The sequence below is a fragment of the Panulirus ornatus genome, chromosome 9, assembly GCF_036320965.1.
Source record: "Panulirus ornatus isolate Po-2019 chromosome 9, ASM3632096v1, whole genome shotgun sequence".
In the NCBI taxonomy this organism is placed as follows: Eukaryota; Metazoa; Arthropoda; class Malacostraca; order Decapoda; family Palinuridae; genus Panulirus; species Panulirus ornatus.
In genome coordinates this window covers 22004028-22014536 of record NC_092232.1, presented here as the reverse complement: position 1 = coordinate 22014536, position 10509 = coordinate 22004028, and the positions used below count along the sequence as shown (strand labels likewise).

At 43.6% G+C, this 10509-nt stretch overlaps 1 protein-coding gene across 1 annotated transcript in view; it reads left to right on the top strand.

Moving 5' to 3' along the window:
- Nucleotides 1-315: 315 nt before the first annotated feature.
- Nucleotides 316-10509, top strand: part of LOC139750261 (carboxypeptidase D-like) — a 273624-nt gene continuing 263430 nt past the window's right edge. Inside the window, exons 1-2 of the mRNA XM_071664819.1 lie at nucleotides 316-461; nucleotides 636-750. Of these exons, the coding sequence (XP_071520920.1) occupies nucleotides 740-750 (11 nt within the window). The 5' untranslated portion in view covers nucleotides 316-461; nucleotides 636-739. The remainder of the gene's footprint in view (nucleotides 462-635; nucleotides 751-10509) is intronic.

The window sequence follows — 10509 nt, the reverse complement described above, 5'->3', positions numbered from 1 at the left end:
TCATTTAAGACTGTCAACCGTAATTGAGATTTTAAGCAAACCGTCTTCACTGTTTCGTTCATTTTGTTATGTTCGTAAGTATAGATTTATAGATAGTTAATATAGAATTATTCCATAGATATGCTGATGCACCATTGAAAAATGCTCCTTTGTATGTGTGGATTACATTACTTTGTATGTTACTGGATTTGTGTCTTTCGAGTGGTGAGCGGTCATTAAGCTGGAGATTATAACATTCGTGTAAAATCTGTATTGTATGGATTGTTTTGGTTCTTCGTCTTCAGTTGGGCAAAACAACGATCCGCTCTGTTGGTGGTGGATCTTTGCTCGTCTCGCCTTAGAAAACATTTGTGAGGCGTCTTGATGACTCGGACACGGAAGATAGCCTGCGTCATGAAGCAGAGTTCGGAGCTTCAGACTGGTCATGGGTGTGTCGTCCGCTCTGAACAGTGTTTACGAAAGTAAGAGCAGTTAGTTTTATTTGTATTTACAGTTACATCTTAACGAATAATTGCTGAAATAACTGATGAATGATAAGGACTTGACGATTTTTCTCGGAGAAATATGTGTTGGGCGAAGTGAGTTAGACGATATTTAGGAGGGAAATTTGACAGTGTTTTTGTTTTACTTCTCAGGGATGATGAAAAGCAACCAAGTTCATTCATTCTCAGCACCGGTAAGGTGGATTCACATTTACCGTCATACATAGTGGGATCTGCGCACGTTGGAATGGCCTACGATGCGTAACAGGTAAGAGTATTTATAGATTTGTTCAAATGTTTGTTAACACCGTTACCCGGTCATGGATGCAAACAACCATTCCAGCACAGCTATCCGAAACTGAGCTATATTCATATACGTTCTTCGATTCTGATGTGAAAAGTTGAAGGTCGTGGGGTTAGGAGTGCAATAGTCCAGTTGTTTCTCCTATTGGATGACTTTTATGTTAACGCAGTTTTACTTGGCTTGCACCAGCCCATAGCATTAGTTCTTGTATCGCATGGCCCTTTTTTTGCGGAAAGTAATCTTGGGGCAACTGATTTCTTGCTATAGATTATGAATCTGTAAGGGAAGAATGGCTTCCATATCCTGTAACTGCATAAGCTTCACCCCTTTCTGGTTTTAAATGAAGCCCACCAATTGCAGCGCGCTTTAGAGAGCAAAGAGAAGGCAAGGAGGGTTGGAGGGTGAACGAATCTCCCCTCACCCCTTCGATAGGAAAGGTCAATATTTGTCGACATACATACAGTATATAACATATATTAACACTTTCGTCTTTGAAATACAGAGATAGTCGATCAGCAGCAGACAGTTGGGCCCTTTCAAGGCTATTTGCGATAGTTAAAGATGTCATAAACTCGTAGATTAGCGTGGTAAAAAGAGAATAACTTGCAAATTGTCATTGTGAATAAAGAGGCGCAAATAATGTAAGTCGTGGAGTTGAAGCGAAGTATTTATCAAGTTTGTTCTTAAACGTGTCTAAAGTACTACTTTCAACCACGCTAACTGGCAAATCGTTCCGTATGCTAACAACCTTGTTGAAGAAAAAGTACTTCGCCCCATTCGAGGTAAAACGTTTGCTCACGAGTTCGTTCCATTATTGTGAGTTATATAAAACGAATCAAGTCTTAAGTAACTTGATAGATCAAGATTATCAAAAGCCTTTGTTCTGTGAATACTCTTAACCTTCTCTTTTCTGAGCTAATTAGGTTTAATTCATTTCATCTGCTCTTGTAGGATTTCTCAGTATCATCTTTGTAGCTCGACGCTTGTGCTTTCTCCATTGTGTATCTTTTTATGAATGGTAATCAAAATTATATTCAAAATGGGGGCGCATCATTGAATCATAAAGAGTAAAGTTCATTTCGCTGGACGTAAATTTGAAGGCCCTACCCATAAATCCAAGACTTTTGTTCGCTGTTTTCACTGCTTTTGTGCACTGCTTACTTGGATTTAGGTCAACGGAGATTATTACGCCCTCGTTTTCCTTTTTCAGTTCAACGGAATGCATGCTGTAGCTACCCTTTTCGTTTTCTTTCTTTTTTTTTTATACCGATATGTAAAACTTTGCACTTAACGATATTGCAGTTCCTTTGTCACCTATGAGCCCAGCCCATCAGTTTGCCAGTGCCATTTTAAAGATGGAGACGTTCAAGTTCATTTGCAGATTTATTTCCCAGCTTTGTATCATCAACGAATTTTGATATCTCAATGCATCCCATCATCAATATCATTATATATATATATATATATATATATATATATATATATATATATATATATATATATATATATATATATATATATATGAGAACCGGTCCCAAGACCTGTGGCACTCTTCTTGTTACGTCTAACCATTTTAAGGCTTGACCATTCACCACAACTCTGTTTACGGCCGGTCAACCAATTACCTATCCACTTAAGTAAACCCCATGACTTCCTTTTTGCTTGTAAACTCTGATGCGGGACCATTTCGAAAGCTTTTGAAACCTATATAGACATCGACTGCTTAACATATTGATGAAAATATAAAAGAAATATAATCGATTTGTCAGACATGAGCGATTTCGACAACAACCATGCTGAAAATCGTTTATTAAGTGGTGGTCCTCTAAATGGTATACAATTTTATCCCGAATGATGGTTTCCATAGGTTTTACAGACGTTAAGCTTATGGAACGATAATTTTCTAGCAGTATTACCTTTTTTGAATACCGGTGTTGCATTGGCAAAGTTTCATTCGTCTGGAACTCTTCTCGTATCAAGTAACAATGAGAATGGCAGTCAAGGGCATAACTATCTCATTTTTCGCCTCTTTCACACTTCTCGGATTAAACTTATCAGGGCCTGCCGTTTTATTTATTTTCATTCCGTCTATTGGTTTTTATGTCAATATGTTGAAGAACTTTCTCCTCTCTTATCAGTGAAATTGGACATAGGTTTTGTCTTTGGTCGTAAATACGGATGCAAAAAGTCATTTAATATTTCTTACGTGACTCTGTTTTGGTTATCTTGAACCAAGTCACCGTTTCTGGAATTAATGGTATTATTAACTGGGTAATGACTGTCTTGCTTCTAACGTAACTGAAAAACTTCTTAGTGTTTATTCTGCTATTTTCTGCAGATGACTGTTTAAAACATCTAAAATTTAGTACATGGGGTATGTAACACCTGGTCCTTAGTGTCCACCGTTTCTTTGTTTAAAAAAAAAAAGGATATCTGTTACATATAGATTTCTCTGGCATGTAGGAAATTGGCAAGTTTTTATCGCGTTCTTAATGCCTATCTGTTATTCTGCCAGGTGATACTGGGAAATGAATCTAATTGATTTGAAAAAAACGCCCGACTCATTTTCACGGTGCAAAATCGAACACGGAAGTAAATTCATGCGCATAACAACGAAACCTCCGCTAGATGATATATCTTTTTTCTCTGTCTATCCCTGTAATCTCTTTCTGGACTGTCCGAAAGGTGCTTCTCTCTCAGGACACAAGCAGGTCTTATGGTCCTGATGGCATCCAACCCCGGGTACTGAAAGCGTGTGCCTTCTGAACTTGCACCAGTGCTTGTTTTCGTATGTTACGATACTGCTTTTAAATACAGAACTTTTCCTTTTTGTTGGAAGCGTGTTTGGTACATGCCGTCCCTAAAAAGAATGACAGTTCTAACCTTTCGAACTAATGTCCTGTTGCTTTGATATCTACCATTTCCAAAGTCTTTGAATCCCTCTCCAACTCCCAAATCCTTTAGGGATCTTGAATGTGTTCTTTCTGATCACCAGTATGGCTTCCGGAAGGCGAGATCCACTGGTGATATTCTTTCCTCATCTTACTGTTGGTCATCATCCCTGAAAGATTTTGGGGAGTCATACTTTGTTACCTATGACATATCTAAAGCTTATGACACGGTGTGACATCGGGATCTCATTTCTAAACTCCCCTTTTTGGGGATTTCCTCCGTCACTTTCCTTCTCTCTGGCCGATCTGTCTCCGTGGTTGTTGATAGATCAGCCTTCCTTCACCCTTCTCCATCAACAGCGGGGTGTCTCAAGGTTCTGCCCTGACCCCTACACTTTTTCTCCTTTTTATCAACGATTTCCTCTCTTCCACAAATAACCTAATGCACTCATACAGTGATGACTCAACATTACATTCCTCCACACCCTTTAATTCTGCTCCCTCTCCTTCCACTCGATCTGCATCTCGTCTCGACACAACTTCCTTAATAAACTCAGACTTGGAGAGAACATATCAGTGGGGTACACAAAATCTGGTTAAGTTTAATGCCTCAAACTGAGTTTCTACCGATCTCTGTCTGAATTTCCTCAACTTTCCTGTCTCTTTTGAGGTTCTGTAATTCCACCTCTCGTCTCAATGTACATACTTGGTATTATTGTAACATTTACTCTTTCTTGGAAACCCTACATTACGGAAAGAGGTAAGGCTGCCTCTAGAAATGAATGGTAATCCTGTTTAGCTAAGTAATTTTTCTTCTGAATAGTTGCTCCTTTAATACAAAAGATTGATCCGTCCGTGTCCGGAGTACTGCTCTCACATCTGGGGTGGTTCTGTCCCTGCATCCTTACTTGACAGGGTTGAGTCGAAAGCGTTCAGACTTATAACTCTCCCAGGCTAACTTAAGAACTTGGCCCGCTTACCTTCGCCGCAATGTTGGTTCACTTTCCCTCCTTCTATATTATCTTGGTTTAGCTCCCGAGAGCTGGCTGCTTGTGTGCCTCTACCAGTAAATAGACCACGCGGTACTCGGCAAGGTGCTACGTCACATGATTATTGTGTGGCCGTTGGCCGCTCAAGGTTAGGCCGTTTTGATAACTGCTTCTTTCCCTACATCTCGAAGCTTTGGAACTGTATCTTTCATGTCTTTACTAATAACTATGTCTTTGCACATTTTGAAAGCCAGGTTTTTCACTTCCTATAGAATTCGTAAATTATTTCCCATTTCTTTTTCCCGTTCATAACCCTCTCTATATTTCAAGAACTATAATCATGAAAGAATTAGCTGATGAAAGTTTGAAGTCGTGAAATAGAATTCATTGCTCACTAGATTTGTCGAGATGCTCCGCTAAGTTATCATTGAGGACACGAGGATATTAACGTGCACTAGTGTTATGAAGAAGGAGGCCAATGTAAAGTAAGAAGACATAAACTAAGCAAGGCAAAAATCGCACGACGCGATAATGGAGTGCTTCTCCCGCAAGATAGTAGTAAATATGGCTGATGATTAGCGAAACAAAGGTGCAGTAAATGCAGACAGCTCTGGAAGACTTAGAGAACTGTATGATGAATGTAGACGGTTGAGAAGTGATGCCCAAGGACAGTGAAGCTCCCTCCACATTTCCAGATGTAGGAAAACAGATATATCAGTAGACATGCACGCACAAAAGACTTGGTCGCGTGGTAAAACACACACGCGGGCGTGTGCACATGGACAGAGACGTGTGTGCCGAAACAGACATGCGCGGACCCATACGCGCATGAAAATACATGCACGTGGAATCATACACGTGCTAAGACACACACAAACAAAAACTCCACAACATTACACACACACACACACACACACACACACATACCTGCACAGTTTCTTGAACACAAGAAAAACTGTGACGACTGTTTATGATTACGTCTAGGGAATTTGATGCACCTGGGACCCCATGTGTTAAACACTCAAATTTTGTTATGCTGTTTCTTTAATTATATTGAATTTCCTGTTTTATCATCGAGCTATTCCCATGTGTTTACTACACAAGTATTGTACGAGTATATGATTTCAAGCTCAATAATGATGATGATGATAATGATAATAATAATAATAATGATAATAATAATAATAATAATAATAATAATTTATTATTTTTATTACTTTGGAGGCACCAGTCACAGGCAAAACGTCACATCAGAGCCGGGCCTTTACTGAAATATAGAAAGGTTAATGAAAGGGAAAAATATTTACAAATTTTGGATGAATCGAAAAAACCTGTTTTTTCAAAATGTTCCCGGTCATAGTTATTGGAAAAGACACGAAGATGTAGAGTTGCAAACCTTCGCAGTGTCGGTCCAGCCTTGGGTTGTTAACGACTATACGATAATCATGTGACGCAGCAGCTTACCGTGGTCTTACTAGTGGTTAGGGCACACAAGCAGCTAGCTCTCAGGAGCAAAACCGGAAGTAATAATACCTAATAGGAAAGGAAGAGTGAACCAACATTGCGGCGTAGATCAAGCGGGTCAAGTTTTAAAGTTAGTTTAGGACAGTCTTTAAGTCGGACCGTTTTCGACTCTGTCAAGTAAGGATACACAGTTAGAACCACCCCAGATGTGAAAGCAGTACTCCATACGAGGACGAATCAGTCCTTTGTATTAACGGAGCAGCTTTTCAGAAGAAAAGATATTTCGACATTTAAACAAGACTACCAGTTTCTTAGATGCAGACGTTCTTTCCCTAACATTGGGTGTCCAAAACAGAGTGGATATTGCAGTAATACCAGGTATGGTATATTCATTGAGTTATGAGGTGGAATTGCAGAAATTACTGATAAAAAGTGTAGGAGACAGGGCAGAATTTTGAGGGGCACCAATGTCGGTAGAGAAGGGGGGCTGATCAATCAATAACCATGGAGATAGAACGGCCAGAGAGGAAGCTAGATACGAGGGAGCAAAGTGAGGAAGGGAAGCCAAAGGAGAGAAGATTAGAGATGAGGCACTGGTTCCACACCCTGTCAAAAGATATGAATGTATCAAGGGCAACTACACAGGATTCCCCCAAATCTCTCACGGATGATGACCAGATATTAGTAAGATAGGAAAGAATATCACTAGTGGATCTCGCCTTACGGATATCGCCTTACAGTGATCAGAGAGAATGAGATCCAAGATGGCTGGAAATATGGGAGTTGAGGAGAGATTCTAAGACTGAAAGTGATGTCAAAGCAACAGGAAGATAGTTTAAGGGGTTAGAGCCGTCACCCTTCTTAGGAATGGGATGTACCAACGAAAGCTTCCACGAAGAAGGATTTCAAACAGAGGGGAACTGGCGAGGAAGCACAGGTGCAAGTTCAGAGGCACACTCAGTACATGGGAATGGATGGATGGTTTGCCTTGCTTTTTTTTGTGTGTGTCCAGACAGAGAAACTCTTTTCGAACAGTTCGAGAAGAGATTACGGGAAGAAGCATAGGATTAGTGAGATGGGTGTTATGGAGTAAAGGAATGTTAGCTATCTAAGGTATAGTTTGAGAAACGGGAACCAAAGAGTTGTGTTCTCTACGGGAGAGACATTATAGTGTCGTCAGAGCGTTGTTAATTTTTCCAAAGAAGGAACAGAGAAGGGGGCCAAGTGAGGATATTCCCTCTAAGGCTCAGTCCTGTTCTTAACGCTACCTCGCTAACGCTGGAAATGGCGAATATGTATTGGAAAAAAAAGATTATATATATATACACCATCACTCGCCATACTACATCACCCACCATACTGCACCATCATTCACCGTACTACACTATCGCCCACCATACTACACAACCACCCACCATACTACACAACCACCCACCATGCTGCACCATCACCCACCATACTGCACCATCACCCACCATACTGCACCATTACCCACCATACTGCACCATCACCCACCATACTACACCATCACCCACCATACTACACCATCACCCACCATACTACACCATCACCCACCATACTGCACCATCACCCACCATGCTGCACCATCACCCACCATACTACACCATCACCCACCATACTACACCATCACCCACCATACTACACCATCACCCACCATACTACACCATCACCCACCATACCACACCATCACCCACCATACTACACTATCACCCACCATACTACACCATCACCCACCATACTACACCATCACCCACCATACTACACCATCACCCACCATACTACACCATCACCCACCATGCTGCACCATCACCCACCATACTGCACCATCACCCACCATACTGCACCATACTACACCATCACCCACCATACTGCACCATCACCCACCATACTACACCATCACCCACCATACTACACCATCACCCACCATACTACACCATCACCCACCATGCTGCACCATCACCCACCATACTGCACCATCACCCACCATACTGCACCATCACCCACCATACTGCACCATCACCCACCATACTACACCATCACCCACCATACTACACCATCACCCACCATACTACACCATCACCCACCATACTGCACCATCACCCACCATACTGCACCATCACCCACCATACTGCACCATCACCCACCATACTGCACCATCACCCACCATACTACACCATCACCCACCATACTACACCATCACCCACCATACTACACCATCACCCACCATACTGCACCATCACCCACCATACTACACCATCACCCACCATACTACACCGTCACCCACCATACTACACCATCACCCACCATACTACACCATCACCCACCATACTACACCATCACCCACCATACTACACCGTCACCCACCATACTACACCGTCACCCACCATACTACACCATCACCCACCATACTACACCATCACCCACCATACTACACCATCACCCACCATACTACACCATCACCCACCATACTACACCGTCACCCACCATACTGCACCATCACCCACCATACTGCACCATCACCCACCATACTACACCATCACCCACCATACTACACCATCACCCACCATACTACACCGTCACCCACCATACTACACCGTCACCCACCATACTGCACCATCACCCACCATACTGCACCATCACCCACCATACTACACCATCACCCACCATACTACACCGTCACCCACCATACTACACCATCACCCACCATACTGCACCATCACCCACCATACTACACCATCACCCACCATACTGCACCATCACCCACCATACTACACCATCACCCACCATACTACACCATCACCCACCATACAACACCATCACCCACCATACTACACCGTCACCCACCATACTGTTCCTATTCCCTGGGTTACCACCCTCCCAGACATGGAGGACTTGGTCCAGAGTCAACTAATTATCTTGCAGTCATCTCCAGCTGTCTGGGGCCAGTGTAACTAACTAGTGGCTCCAACCCTGACTTGTCTCTAGGGGTAGGCACGTGCTGGCGGCTTCCTGGCACACACAGCTGGGGTCCTGGTCGACTCTGAAGCTGGGGTTCTGGTCGACTCTGAAGCTGGGGTTCTGGCCAACTCTATATCTGGGGTTGTGGCCGACTCTGTAGCTGGGTTTGGTTTCTGTCCTACTCAGAAGCTGGGGTTCTTGTTCGATTCTGAAGCTGGGGTTCTGGTCGACTCTGAACTGGGGTTTTGGCTGACTCTCCAGCTAGGGGTCTGGCCGACTCTGCAGCTTGGGTATCTGGCCGACTCTGCAGCTTGGGTATCTGGCCGACTCTACAGCTGGGGTCCTGACCGACTCTACAGCTGGGGTCCTATCCGGTACAACGGAGGTCACAGCTGCTACACTAGTGGTGGTGTTGGTCAACATAGTTTTGGTCCTGTCTGATACAGCCCTGGTCTGGGTTAACACAGCTCTGGTCCTGCGTGACACAGCTCTGGTCTGGGTTAACACATCTGTGGTCCTGCGTGACACAGCTCTGGTCTGGGTTAACACAGCTCTGGTCCTGCGTGACACAGCTCTGGTCTGGGTTAACACATCTCTGGTCCTGCGTGACACAGCTCTGGTCTGGGTTAACACAGCTCTGGTCCTGCGTGACACAGCTCTGGTCTGGGTTAACACATCTGTGGTCCTACGTGACACAGCTCTGGTCCGGGTTAACACAGCTCTGTTCCGGGTGAACACTCGTTTGATCGTGGGTGACACAGCTCTCGTCTGGTTTAAAATGTTCTTCTCCTGGCCAACACAACTCTCTGGTCTAGGTTAACACACCTCTGGTCCAAGGTGACACAGCTCTGGTCCCAGTTAACACGGCTCCGTTACTGATTAACACAGCACTCGTCTGGGTTAACCCAACTTTGATCCTGGGTGACACAGCTCTGGTGGATTAACACAACTCTAGTCCTGGCTGACAGCGTTCTCGTCCTGTCTGAGACGGTAAAATATCTGACATGACAGAGCTGTGATTATTACCGCAGGATCAGAAGTTTCGACAGACACAGCAAAGCAACACAGCTATGATTCTAGCCAAGGCTGCGGGGACTCGTCAACTGACGTCTGATTCTAACCAACAGAACAGCGATTATTTTGGATGCTACAAGTGATTGTGGTGAGCACAGCTTTGGTATTGCCTTCACAGCAGCGTTTCTTCGCCAACTTATCACTGTCCTTGACCAACACACTGGCGTTCCACTCCCACCAGCAGCCAGTGTCTCAATAACAGTCGTATTGCCCCACATGTAAGTGATCCTGAACATAGCAGCGGTTCAGTTGGCCAGCAGCAGCAGCTGTTCCGGGCCAGCAAGGCAGCTGACCACTAATGCAGCTTACTAAGCTTTCGTGTGTAG